Source organism: Neomonachus schauinslandi, chromosome 11, assembly GCF_002201575.2.
Source record: "Neomonachus schauinslandi chromosome 11, ASM220157v2, whole genome shotgun sequence".
In the NCBI taxonomy this organism is placed as follows: Eukaryota; Metazoa; Chordata; class Mammalia; order Carnivora; family Phocidae; genus Neomonachus; species Neomonachus schauinslandi.
In genome coordinates, this window is record NC_058413.1 from 13914724 (window position 1) to 13929864 (window position 15141).

Genomic DNA, 15141 nt, shown 5'->3' on the forward strand with positions numbered 1-15141 from the left:
ATACACAAACAATGAATCATGGAACACTACATCAAAAACTAATGATGTAATATATGGTGATTAACATAACATGATAAAAAAATTAACTTCAGTATAGAAGATTTAATAAATAGAGGATTAGACATTTAAAAAAAAAATTACCTGAAGTATAGAAACAGATGAGCCTTCTTCTGACATATTGTCAGAAGGTCAGTAGTAGCCTAATGCTACATCACAATACCTTGTTTCACTCACCTCATTTCATCTCATCATGACACCATTTTATCATCTCACATCATATCGCTTCTCGGCCTTTTGGCTAAGATCAAGTGTAGTATCATCTCACATCATCACCAGAAGAAGGATGAGTACGGTACAATCAGGTATTTTGGTAAAGAGAGAGAGACCGTATTCAGATACCTTTTGTTACAGTATATCGTTGTATTTTTTCTATTTTATTGTAATTGTTGTTAATCTCTAACTGTGCCTAATTTATAAATAAAACTTTATCATATGTATGTATGTATAGAAATAGCATAGTATATATAGGGTTCAGTAATATCCATAGTTTCAGGCATCCACTGAGGGTCTTGAAACACATCTCTTCCCCCAAATAAGGAGGGACTACTGTATATGAGATCTGACCCAGGCAAACACTGAAGAAAAAGTTACATGAAGAAGTTTACAAATGCTCATGGCCCCCACTTTTGCTAGGATGCCTTCCCTCTCCCAGCTTGCACTGAAGGTCTTGTGGGAGGTTCACTATGACCAACTGACAGAAGTAAAGATTTGGACATAGTATACATAAAATTCTGCAGTGATATGTGGGTACATCTCAAAAGTAATTAGATGCAGCACTGCAGCCCCATTCTGGAATATCTGTGAAGTTCAGTGGTGAAGGGAAATTCTCTCAATGGGTAGAATTTTAAGCAATGTACCCGGTGTTCACTTTCATGGAAGGACAAATGACCAGGTGTACAATGTATAGTCACTCAGGAGTTTGGCCAGTGGTTTGGCTGAATGGTCAGAGACTTGAAAAAAAATTATTGGAAAATTGGTAACAAGAAAATCTGAGGAAGAGGCATGTTTCCATAACTTTCTGAATGAGTAAAAATACATGAAGATATTTTTGTCCCTTGTGAATGCTCACCAAAGAGTGACCAGCAGATGAGGATTTTAATAACTAAGTGAATAGGATGACCCAGTTTGTACATACCAGTCAGCTTTATCCTAACCACTCCTGTCATCACCCATTGGGCCCATGAACAAAATGGTCATGGTGGCAAGGATGAAGGTTATACATGAGCTCAACAACATGGACTTCCACCCACCAAAACTATTTGGATAAGGATTTGCCTTCCCTTCATGCACTGCTTCTACAAAAACTACCATCCATGGACTTAGAGAATTTTTTATCCACAATCACAACATTTCACACAGCATTGCTTCTGAAAAGCAATCTCACCTCACAGCAAATGACCTGCCACAATGGGCCCATGCTCATGGAATTCATTAGTCTTACTATATTTCCTACCCTGTGAAGGAAATGGCATAATAAAATCATGGAATGACCTTTTGCAGAATTAGTTATAGTAGGAGTTTGGTAGCAATACCTTCCAGGGTTGGAGCAAGAGTCTTCAGTTCTCTGGAATGACATATACGCTCTGAATCAGCATGCATTACATGTTGGTGTTCCTCCAATAACCAGGTGCTGTAATCAAAGGATAGAAATGGGAGAGGCACCACAAATTATTGCCCTTAGTGACCCACTACGGAAATTTTTGCTTCTTGTTCCCATTTAATTATGCTCTTCTTGCTTCAAAGTCTTCATTCCAAAGGAAGAAAAACTTCCAGCAGGAGACACAACAAGATTCCATTGAACAGAGTGTTAAGACTGTTGACTGACCACTTTGGGCTGCTCATGCCTTTGAATTTATAGTCAAAGAAGTAAGGTGCTGTGCTGGTTGGGGTGATAGATCTTGGCAACCAAGGGGAAATTGGACTACTACTCCACAATGGAGGTAAGGAAGAGTATATCTAGAATACAGGAGATCCCATTGGACCCCCCCTTAGTATCATCATTCTTTGTGATTAAGGTCAAAGGAAGACTACAACAATGCCATCCACCCAGAACTACTAAGGACCCAGACCCTTCAGGAATGAAGGTCTGTGTCACCTCACCAGCTAAAGAACCATGACCAACTTTGGGTCTTGCTGAAGACACATTGAATACAGAATGAGTAACAGAAGAAAGTAATTATAAATTAACCATATGATGGTACAAAAAATGAAGACCATAATTATTGAATTTACTCTTTATGTTATGAATGTATTTGTGTGTGCAAATATATATAAAGAAAATATCTTTGTTTTCTTCCCTTTCTTATTACCTTATCATGAAACTAAAGATATATTGAATTTCTGTCATAGCATTTTAGTATTTTCATTTTCCATCTAGTATTTCATTTACTGAATATCAAGGGGAAAGTAAAAATCACTCCCAAAATGTACCTTCCTTTCCTTTGGAAGTTCTAGTGCATTTTCAGTTGTATGCAAGATAGTTGTATGATGTTAGGTGGAATTATGACCTTGTGTTGTCTTTATTTGGGGATCAAGTATGGTTTCAGGAGATGTGGATAGGTGATAGTGGATAAAAAATGGACTTGTACTCATTAATTTTATGTGTTAACTTGCCTAGGCCACAGGGTGCTCAAATATTTGTTTGACTATTGTTTTGGGTTGTGACTATGAGATTTTTCTGGATGATATTAACTTTTGAATTGGTAGACTGAATAAATTAGATTGCTCTTACTAAAGTAGGGTCCTCATCCAACCAAATAAAGGTCTGAAAATTACAAAAGGATAACCTGCCCTGCGTAAGAGGTAAATCTCCTTCCTGAGTGCCTTCAAACATTATCTCTTCCTTTCTGACGGCTTGCACACTGACACATTAACTCTTCCTGGTTCTACAGTAGCCTCCTGCCTGTGGATCTGAACTGACATCAGCTCTTACCAGTTTATAGCAGTTTACGGTTTTAGACTCAAAATGGGACATTGCTTGTGCAGATGTTGCACTTTCCAGCTTCCATATACACAAAAGCCAATTCTTCATAATAAATCACTTTGTGTGTGTGTGTGTGTGTGTACACTGAAAGATAACACATTTTCATAGATCAGGAGACTCAATAATGTTTAGATGTCAGTAATATCTGAAACAAACACATTTAATGCAAACCTTATCAAAACTCCAATGACAATTTCTGCAGATATAGAAAAATCAGCTGAAAGATTCATATGGAATCTCAAGGGATCTGTAGTCAAAAAACTTTCTTGGAAAGAAAAAGTTGTAGGTCTCACATCTTTTAAAACTTATTATAAAGTTACAGCAATCAAAACAGTGTGGTAATGGCATTAAGACAGAAACACAGACAAATGAAATAGACTGCAGAGCCCAGAAATGCAACATCACATATATGGTCACCTGACTTTCTATAAGGGTGCTAAGATCATCCAATAGGAAAAGGATAGTTTTTTCAACAAATAGTTTGGGCAAACTAGAGATTCATATGCAAAGAAATGAAGGTAGACCCCGAACTTACACCATATACAAAATAAACTCAAAATGGATCAAAGACCTAAGTATAAGAGCTAAAACTAAAAATGTTTAGAAGAAAATATAAATGAAAAAGAAAAGCTTCAAGACATTACCTTGGGCAATAATTTCTTGAATATGACAACAAAAACAGAGACTAAAGAAGAAATAAATAAATAAATTGAACTATCTCAAAGTTAAAAACTTCTATGCATCAAAGGCCACAATCAACAGAGTGAAAAAGGCAACTCATGGAATTCAATATCAAGGCAGCTCAATATCAACAAAACACTTGAATAAACATTTCTCACAAAAATATATACAAATGGGCAATGAACACATGAAAAAATACCCAACATCACTAAACACACATGTGCACACTGTTCATAAGAATATAAAAATGGTGCAGCCACTGTGAAAGACTGTATGATATTCTTCAGAAAGTTAACAATACAAAGACCAAGTGATCCAGAATTTTCACTTCCAAGTATATAGAAAAAGCATTGAAAGTAGGGGCTGGAAGAGATATGTGTACTCTCATGTTCATATCAGCATTAGTCATGATAGCCAAAATGTGTAAGCAACCCAAGTGTCCATCAATATATGAAGAAACAAAATGTGGTACACATACAGTGGAATATTATTCAGCATTAAAAATGAAGGAATTTCTGACCCATGCTACAACATAGATAAACTTTGATGAAGTATTAAATGAAATAAACTTTATATTTTGTAACAGGTTTATAATTACAGGGAAACTGTGGAAATTATACACAGCTCCCATACTCTCTGTGCTCAGTTTCCCCTATTACCATCGTACATAGTACGGTATATTTGTCACAACTAATTCACTTGATGTGAATGCATTATTTTTAACTAACATCCATACTTCATTTTTTAACTAATGCTATTTTTCTTCTCCAGAATCTCATCCAGCATACCACATTACATTCAGTTGTCATGTCTTCTTCAGCACCCCAGACACTGACAGTTTCTCTGAATATTCTCTAATTTATTTATTTCAAGTCTGATTAACATACAGTGTTAGTTTCAAGTGGCTAAAATAATGATTCAACAATTCTATAGTTTACTCAGTGCCCATCACCCAATAATTCTGCTCAACTTTTCTTGTTTTTGATGAACTTGACAGTTATGAAGAGAACTAGTCAGACATTTTGTATAAAAACCTTCATTTGGGGTTTGTTTGATATTTTACTCATGATCGGACTGGGATTATGTGTTATTGGGAGAAAAATCACAGAGGCAAAGTAGCATTTGCATCAGATCATGCCAGTGGGTACATACTTTCAATGTGATTCATCACTCTTGATGTTAACCTTGATCACCTGGTTGAGGTAGTTTTTGCCACATTCCTCCTCTGTAAATTTACTCCCCACACCCCCCACCCTGTCCCATTCCACAGTGAACCTTTTGGAAGGAACTCACTTGTGTATGGTCCACAAATAAGAGATTGAGACTTATCCTGTAACCCTTTGAGAGAAGAGTATCTACAAAAGAATTTGGAATTCTTTTTTTATGGGAGATTTGTCTATAATGCCCTATTTATTAATTATTTAAATGGTTATATCATTATAAACTTGTGGATTTTTTAAACTATGTGTTATATTTCAATTCAGTGTCATTTATTTTTTGCTCAATTTTTTTCCAGCTTTTGGCACTGGGGGGCTATTTTTGTTGCCTCTTGAGTCTCTTTGGCATATTCTCATCACAGTGTGAGTGTACTTGTGTGTGTGTGTGTTTGTGTGTGTGTATTAGCATTTCCTTACCTTCGAGCATTACAAGTTGTTCCAGTTCGTCTTGTACATTCCCTGCCTCAGACTTGGAATCAGCCATTTCTTTGAGAAATCCTAATTCATTTTCTTTGATAATGGTGTTAGGAACCATGTCCTGGCCACTAGATCAGTACTAAATAATCACTGTTTTTCTTTTTTTTTTTTTCTTCTTTCTTTTTATTTTAGTCAAAAGATGTCATTTATGCATCAAATAAACACCTTTAATTGTAAGAAGAGATCACCATTTCCCCATAATCTAATAATACATATTGAAGACTGAGTTCTTTCTCATACCTGGCTAATGTTTCTTAATTAGAAGGGAAGGGACACTTTAGGGAATGACCTTCCCCAGACTCCTATATTTTGCATCATTCATGTTTAAATACTCCTGCAGGAAAGGCAAAAGAGAAGCATTTCCCAGTAAACATTCCATGTGAGAGTTGATTTCAGAAAATGTGGGATGAATCCAGGACCAACTTTGTCTTCTGGCATGCAGGCCAGACCCTGAGCCTCAGTGACATCAAAGGAGATCAGACAGAATTTTAGAAACACTTTTTTTTTTTAATTCTCATTTGAGTAAAGAGTAGCCGAATTACACTGAGAAGAAAAGAGGACGACTGAACATCCTAACCTTTGCATGAGCTCAATCAAAACTGGTAAGATTTGTGTTGGGGATTAACTTAGTTTTATTTAATACTCAGAGAAAATTCATCTGATCATTGCCACAGTGTGCATCTAACACATAAAAGGCATTTGTGGAAGTATAGAAAGATTAGGGAATTTTCTAGAAGTACATTACAATTGAAATTGAGAAGACAGAATAAAAGAAATGCACAGCTGCTCCAGATGGAGAGATAAGCAAATATAAATTATATCTATTGCAGTGTTCCAGGATGCTCCATGGAGATGATGATTTTATTTGGGATGGAGTAGGCTTCTCTTTTCTATGGTAACTAACTATTGAAGGGGACTAACACTATTGGATTGTATCAATAGTAAATTCTCTTAATACTTTCATTCACTCTATGAATACTTATTATTAAATATGTACATTTTTCTAGATGCTTAAATTCAACACTGAACAGATAAAAATTACCTTCCTTATGTTGCTTCGTTCGAATGTATGCCACTCTTATATCTATTATTATGTGAACTGTACAAATGTTTCAGTCTATATATCTATCAGGTAGATAGCTAGATAGATGATAGATTGATAGGTAGATGGATGGATAGATATGGTAGATATCTTTTCATAATACTTCATTGTTAGAAACAATGAACACGTTTTCGTTGCAGTTTGCTGAAGAGTTGGACAAAGAGCATATTTGGCAAACTCTTAAGAGAGCAGGGGAACCTGTAGTGAATGGCAGTGTTGGGGCATGGGGCATGATGTGGTAAAGAGCCTTGAGTCCAGAACTGTCTCTAGAGCTAACTCACCCTCTTACACAAACATTTAAATCTTATTCTGGCCCTGGTAATCTTGCTGTCCCTGCAGCCTCTGTCAGATGACAGTTGTTATGAACCAGTAATATGTCAATGTGATTAACAAACCATCTACTAAGAGAAGGTTTTTAAAAGCTTTATTTTTAATGTAGCATAATTATGACATAGTTTCAACTACCAATGGGAATATTTTAAAAGATAAGTCATCCACCTAACTTTGATTCCAAGAATGCAATTTCCCAACCCTGAGGCCACAAATATTATGCTCAGTACTCTCTTAAGTACAATTAATTGATATGAGTCCTTGTGTGTGTGTGTGTGTGCATGTATTATATTATTCTGCAGCTAATTAAAATATTACCATCCTCCACATAGTCCTGAACTCTATCACTTTTCAACATATTTTAGAAACCATTTCATATATATCCACTTCATTTTTATTGATTTTTGCATGAAATATCATCCCTGATTCATTTACCTTCCTTTCTGATAGGCATAGACGTTCTTTCTTTTATCTTTTGCCAACATGAAAAAGACTGCTGTGATTGTCTTTGTGCCTGTGAGTGAGATTACTTGTAGCAAATGGAACCACTAGACCAGTTTCTATGTGCTGTTGAAATATCATCAATGTTGAAGTTACTCCCGGAGAGATTTTACCGCCTTAATCTCCTAAGAAAAATGTATGGATCAGTTGTTTCCCACATTTTTAACACTGTTTGTTAAGATACATTTATCAAAAAGGTCACTTTGTTATTTTGATAGGTGAAAAGATATATAATTGGAATTTATCGTTTTTTTTTTTATTTGAGACAGAGAGTGAGAGAGAGACCTCGAGAAGGGAGAAGGTCACAGGAAGAAGCAGACCGACCCCCCCCCCCACAACGTGGGGCTTGATCCCTGGACTCCGGGATCATGACCCCATTCGAAGGCAAACGCTTAACTCACTGAGCCACCATGTGCCCCTATAATTGGAATTTAAATTTGAAGGTATTTTTCTATGAGTAAAATTCTCTTCTCACATTATTTATTTTTATTTTTTTTAAAGATTTTATTTATTTGAGAGAGAGAGAGCAAGCGAGAGAGCAAGAGAGCACGAGCAGGTGGGAGGGGCAGAGGGAGAAACAGACTCCCTGCTGAGCAGGGAGCCCAACTGCGGGACTCAATCCCAGGATCCTGAGATCACAACCTGAGCTGAAGGCAGACGCTTAACTGACTGAGCCACCCAGGCACCCCATCTTCTCACATTTTTCATAAGAAGAGTTTCTTTTGATATCATTTCTTTTGCAAATTTTCATTTGCAACTTTTTTTTAAATATTTTTTTAAATTTATATAGAGAAAGAGAGAGAGTGTGAGCAGGGGTAGAGGCAAAGGAAGATGGAGAGACAAAAATCCCAAGCAGGTGAAATGCTTAGAGCAGAGCTTGGCATGGGGCTAAATCCCACCACCCTGAGATCATGACATGGGTGGAAATGAAGAGTGGGAAGCTTAAACAGACTGAGCCACTCAGCACCCTATGCATTGTGTTTTCAAAGATTGATCTTTGAAATCCATTTATAATTGGTAAAATTATGCATTTGTCCAGAATGTATGTTGTAAGTACACTTAAATGACTTGGCATTTATGTATTTAATTCTGCTACTATTTTGAAAATATATGTGATGAGGACAGAAAAGGATTTTTCCAATGTTTGGTATATATAAATTAATATTACCTCAATTCTTGTTTCTATCATTTCTTACTGAAGTCGTGCCCTCCTTAATACCCATCACCGGGCTAACCAATCCCCCCTCCCCTCTAAAACCCTGTTTGTTTCTCAGAGTCCATAGTCTCTCATGGTTCATTTCTCCCTCCGATTTCCCCCCCCTTCATTAGATCCCTGGAATTCCACTGAAAAGTTTCAGGTATGATTTGGAGCTTCCTTAGCTCATTTTCTAAGCCCCTGATACTTAAAACAACATGAAATTTGAAAGAAAGTTTTTATTTATGCCAAATGTTCTCAATTTATCCTTTATTTTAGTCTCAATCTCTCCTTCTATTTTAAGAATATAAGCTGAAAGATCCATCAAAACACTGAATGAGGCAGGACGCCTGGGTGGCTCAGTCGGTTAAGTGGCTGCCTTTGGCCTGGGTCATGATCCCAGGGTTCTGGGATCAAGTCCCACATCGGGCTCCTTGCTCAGCAGGGACCCTGCTTCTCTCTCTCCCTCTGCTTGTCCTCCCTCTGTCAAATAAATAAAATCTTTTAAAAAAACACTGAATGAGGCAAAGAATTTAACTTTGGATAACATAGTATAATTTAAAAAGTACAAAGTTCTATGATAGAAGCTGAATTTAAAACTACAAACAACTAGAAATTATTGAGAGTTAAAGTAACAGGAAATAAACAGTCAAACTAACAGATTAAAATAAATTTCAGGATGGACTGGATTAATTGAGGAAAGCTCACTGCTAAAATATTGTTTCTCCCTTCTCTTTCTCTCTCACTCTCTCTCTCAGGTTACATTAAGGGGAACACTATCAAAAGTTCTACATCATTCCTTGAATGTTCAGAATATTTACGAGAAGATACTTTATAACTGAACTACCAGTTTCAAGTGGTGTGAAAGGGCATTATGTAAATCATGCATGAGTTTTCTCCATTTGGCAACATTCTACCCTAAAAGGATCTTGCCATAAACTAAAGAAAGACATTCAGCTCAGAAAGATACCCTCCCAATCCAAATCCCCTAAATGAATGTTTTTTATGCCTGAAGAATCAGGTACTCTAATTATTGATATATTTGATTGTTTCCATAAGCAATCAAGTGAATAGATTATGAATAAATATTATGATTTCCACTTTATTCAGAAGAAAAAAACATGAAAGGTAAGGGATTACACACAGGTAAGTGGCATATCCATGATCAAGCATATGGATATGATCTCAAAATGGAGTATTCATTTCATAATATTTCTTTCTTTGCAGATTAATTATTTCTAACCTGCGCTTTCTCCACTTTGCCTGAAATAATGCAGCAAAATAACAGCGTAACTGAGTTCATCCTATTAGGATTGATGCAAGATCCTATGAAAAAGAAAATGATATTTGTAATCTTCTTCATTTTATATATGGGAACCATGATAAGGAATTTACTGATTATAGTGACCATCAAGTTCAGCCGGACACTTGGGAGCCCCATGTACTTTTTCCTATTTTATTGGTCTCTTGCTGATTCCTGCTTTTCAACATCCACAGCCCCCAGACTAATTGTGGACTCACTCTCTGCAAAAAGAATCATAACTTATAATGAGTGCATGACTCAAGTCTTTGCACTACATTTCTTAGGCTGCATGGAGATCTATGTCCTCATCCTCATGGCTGCTGATCGCTATGTGGCCATCTGTAAGCCCCTACGTTACCCAACCATCATGAGGCAGCAGGTCTGCACAATCCTGATTGTTCTTGCATGGATAGGGTCTTTTATCCATTCTATAGCCCAGATTATCCTGGCTTTGAGGTTGCCCTTCTGTGGACCAAATTTGATTGATCATTACTGCTGTGATTTGCAGCCCTTGCTGGAACTTGCTTGCATGGACACATACATGATCAACCTACTGTTGGTGTCTAACAGCGGGGTCATTTGCTCAAGCAGTTTTGTGATTCTGATGATCTCATACATTGTCATCTTGCATTCCCTGCGAAACCACAGTGCAGAAGGGAGGAAAAAAGCTCTCTCTACTTGTACTTCTCACATCATTGTAGTAGTTTTATTCTTTGTTCCATGTATATTCATATATACACGCCCCCCAACCACTTTCCCCATGGACAAGATGGTGGCTGTATTTTATACTATTGGGACCCCTTTTCTCAACCCACTCATCTACACACTGAGAAATGCAGAAGTGAAAAATGCCATGAGAAAGCTATGGCATATAAAAATTACCACAGAAAGCAAAAGATGAATGGAGGGCTTTGGCTGATTCCTTAATCTGTACAGATATCAAATATGATAGTGTATATCCTGACTTGCACAACACACTCTAATATAATGCAGCTAATTTCCTTACTTTTTTTCTGTACTTCTGCCATCAAACTAGTAGTTTCCCTCATAATGCCAGCCTGGTATTTTCTTTTCCTGAGAGCTCAATTCTGATATTGCTGATTATAAAACACACCCCAATCTCAGTCTACACTCCAGTTTGATAAGAAGTACAATATGTATACAATCACAACTGTTCAAACAGTGAGCATTTATAAATAAAGTATAGCCTGTTCCCTATGACTTGTAATTCTCTCTATAGCACATTTCAAATAAGGTATCCTGCTTTTTCTTGAACACTTTCAGAGCAAAGGATCTAAACTTGTGTGTCAAGAAATTCTTTTCATTATATCATTAGTTTATCTTTAAAAAGTTCCATAGTAGTGAACCAAAGGCCAAAAGGCTATATATATAATTATATATAAACTGATCTAAATAATTTTTCTTATTGATTCCTTTGATTATTAACATAACTAAGGCATTATGTGTCAGATTTTTTAAATGTAGTATTACAAAGGCCTTGAGATATACATCTAATTTTTATGATTGAGTTGTAGGAGAATTCTACAAATCTAAGAGTGAAAGAGATACAAGAAAATTTTACAAAAACAATGAATTGTGGATCACTACATCAAAAACTAATGATGTATTGTATGGTGACTAACATAACATAATAAAATAAAATTTAAAAAAAAGGTATGCATGCCCCCTGATGTTTATATCAGCATTAAATAGCAGTTAAATGGTGGTGGAAATTAAGGAGTAAACTTGTGATGAGCAGTGGGTGTGGTATGTAAGTGTTAATCACTAAATTGTACACCTGGAACTCATATTACACTGTATGTTAACTAACTGGATTTTAATACAAAATTTGAAAAAATGAATAAAATGAATAAAATCATTGATTTCAGTGTATTCAAATGTACCCCATCCTTAGTAATTGTTACAAGATTACATTTCATTTTTAATGCTGTTCCCCATTATTTACCTGGAAAACCTTTTCAATACCAATAGTTTCCTCCTGTCAAAGATTATTTTAAAATAAATTCATTAAAATATCATGTTTTCTGTGTTCTCATTACTTTTTGCTTTTGGAATATTACAAAGCTTAGTGACTGCACTAGTGTCCCAAAGTTGGCATATGATGTGCAATTATATATATATATGTATATATATATGTTTCAGTTATACAACTTGATTTTTTGATATACATATAATGTGAAAAGATCATCACAATCTAACTAATTAGTACATCTATCTTCTCTATATAGTTACCATTGTGTGTGTGTGTGTGTGTGTAAGATGATTTAAGATCTATCCTTTTTGTTTCAAGTATATATTATGGTGTTGTTAACTATAGTGACCATGCAATATATATAGGCTCTAGAACTTCTTCAGTCTAAGAAACTGAAACGTTGCACCCTTGGGCCATCATCTCTCCATTTCCCCCAATCCCCAGCCCCTGGTAACCACCATTCTACTCTCTGCTTCTGTGAACTGAACTATATCATTTATCTGTATGAGTGAGATCATGCAGTCTTTCTCTTTCTGTGTCCTGCTTGTTTCACTTAACATCAAGTCCCCCAGCTCCATCCATGTTATTGCAAATGGCAGAATTTTCCTCTTTTTAGAGTCTGAATAATATATGTCTCTCACTTCCTGTATTGATTCATCATTCAGGGATGAGGTTGTATCCACACCTTGGATGCAGTGAAAAAATGACTCAGTGAAACTAGGAATGCAGATAGCCCTTCACAATCATGATTTCAGATACTTTGGATATATACCCAATAGGATTGATGGATGGTAGTTCTACTTTTAACTTTTTGAGGAACCTCTATTCTCTTTTCCATAATGACTGTACCAATTTACATACCCATCAATAGTACACATGGGATCCCTTTTCTCCACATCCTCACCAACATTTCTTATCACTTATCAGTTGATAATAGTCATTCTATATCATAGTGGTATATAGTCATAGGTGGTATCTCATTGAGGTTTTGATTATGGTTTTCCCCCCTTTCATTTTTCCCTTACTACTGTCTCCTCTCTCTCTCTTTCACATCAGATGTGAAATGTGATCTTCAACAAAGCAGGAAAGAATGTCCAATGGAACAAAGACAGTCTCTTCAACAAATGGTGTTGGGAAAATTGGACAGCCACATGCAGAAGAATGAAACTGGACCATTTCCTTACACCACACACAAAAATAGACTCCAAATGGTTGAAAGACCTCAATGTGAGACAGGAGTCCATCAAAATCCTAAAGGAGAACACAAGGAGCAACCTCTTCAACCTCAGCCACAGCAACTTCTTTCTAGAAACATCACCAAAAGCAAGGGAAGCAAGGCAGAAATGAATTATTGGGACTTCATCAAGATAAAAAGCTTTTGCAGAGCAAACCAAACAGTCAACAAAACCAAAAGACAACCGACAGAATGGAAGAAGATATTTGCAAATGACATATCAGATAAAGGGCTAGTATCCAAAATCTATAAAGAATTTATCCAACTTAACACCCAAAGAACAAATAATCCAATCAAGAAATGGGCAGAAGACACGAACAGACATTTTTCCAAAGAAGACATCCAAATGGCCAACAGACACAGGAAGAAGTGCTCAACATCGCTTGGCATCAGGGAAATCCTAATCAAAACCTCAATGAGACACCACCTCACACCAGTCAGAATGGCTAAAATTAACAAGTCAGGAAAAAACAGATGTTCGCAGGGATGCAGAGAAAGGGGAACCCTCCTACACTGTTGGTGGGAATGCAAGCTGGGGCAGCCACTCTGGAAAACAATATGGAGGTTCCTCAAAGAGTTGAACATAGAGCTACCATACGGTCCAGCAATTGCACTACTGGGTATTTACCCCAAAGATACAAATGTAGGGATCTGAAGGGGTGCGTGCACCCCGATGTTTATAGCGGCAATGTCCACAATAGCCAAACTGTGGGAAGAGCCAAGATATACATCGAGAGATGAATGGATAAAGAAGATGTGGTATACATATACAATGAAATACTATGCAGCCATCATAGTATGAATGAAATCTTGCCATTTGCAACAACGTGGATGGAACTAGAGGGTATTATGCTAAGCAAAATAAATCAATCAGAGAAAGACATGTATCATATGATCTCAGTGATATGAGGAATTCTTAATCTCAGGAAACAAACTGTTGGTTGCTGGATTGGTGAAGGTGGGAGGGATGGGGTGGCTGGGTGATAGGCATTGGGGAGGGTATATGCTGTGGTGAGCACTGTGAACTGTGTAAGACTGAAGAATCACAGACCTGTAACCTCTAAAACAAATAATACATTCTGTGTTAAAAAAAAAAAAAAAAGAAAGAAAGAGAGAGAGAGAGAGAGAGGAGACAGTAGTAAGGGAAAAATGAAAGGGGGGAAATCGGAGGGGGAGATGAACCATGAGAGACTATGGACTCTGAGAAACAAACTGAGGGTTCTAGAGGGGAGGGCATGGGGGGTTGGGTTAGCCTGGTGATGGGTATTAAAGAGGGCATGTATTGAATGGAGCACTGGGTGTTATATGCAAATAATGAATCATGGAATACTACATCAAAAACTAATGATGTAATGTATGGTGATTAACATAACATAATAAAATAAAATTTTAAAAAAAGAAAAAAAACTAATGATGTAATATATGTTGGCTAATTGAACAGAAAAAGAGTAAGTCTGAAAAAAATAAATAACCTTACTGAAAATTTTTAAAACCCTAACTATATGTCCTATGTTTAAATTTTCTTCAATAAATGTAAGAGGAATAATTAATTAATTAATTAGTTAAAATTAGGAAATGAAAAAATTTAAAAAAATTAACAAGTTGGAAAGGCTTCTTGAAATTAAAGCTCATTGTTTGTTATCTATTGTAGTTCTGAATATGGAGGGAGACTTTTGGAGATAGCCTTTCCCCAAGGTCATTAACATTTTACATCATTCTCTTTAAATACACCTTATAAGAAGTAGAGAAGGCAGCATTTATTGCCAAATATTCTGTGAAAAAGCAGATTTCAGTAGGAAAGAGACAAAATCAGGAATGACAAAGATCTGACTTCTGCCAGCCTTTGTTTCAGGGGGTCAGAGATTCTCTGACAATAATTATTCACAAAGCAATTCCTAAAGCATCACTCTATTGTGGATAGCTGCAACCAAGTTATCTTGGAAGAGATTGAAGTGTAAATCAAAATTGAAGCCAGGGGCTATACTGGTGAGATTTTTTTTTTCTTCTAAAATTAAAATAAGAAGGATTATGGAAAAAAGGAATTAAATACAATTGATATATTTTG

At 36.2% G+C, this 15141-nt stretch overlaps 1 protein-coding gene and 1 pseudogene across 1 annotated transcript; both read left to right on the forward strand.

Annotated features, from left to right (window-relative positions):
• Nucleotides 1-278: 278 nt before the first annotated feature.
• On the forward strand, nt 279-458 carry LOC123326349 (annotated as a pseudogene).
• Nucleotides 459-9817: 9359 nt separating this feature from the next.
• On the forward strand, nt 9818-10750 carry LOC110575791 (olfactory receptor 4C11). Its single transcript, XM_021684826.2, has one exon. The coding sequence runs from the start codon at nt 9818-9820 to the stop codon at nt 10748-10750; it is 933 nt and encodes a 310-aa protein (XP_021540501.2).
• The last annotated feature ends 4391 nt before the right edge of the window (nt 10751-15141 follow it).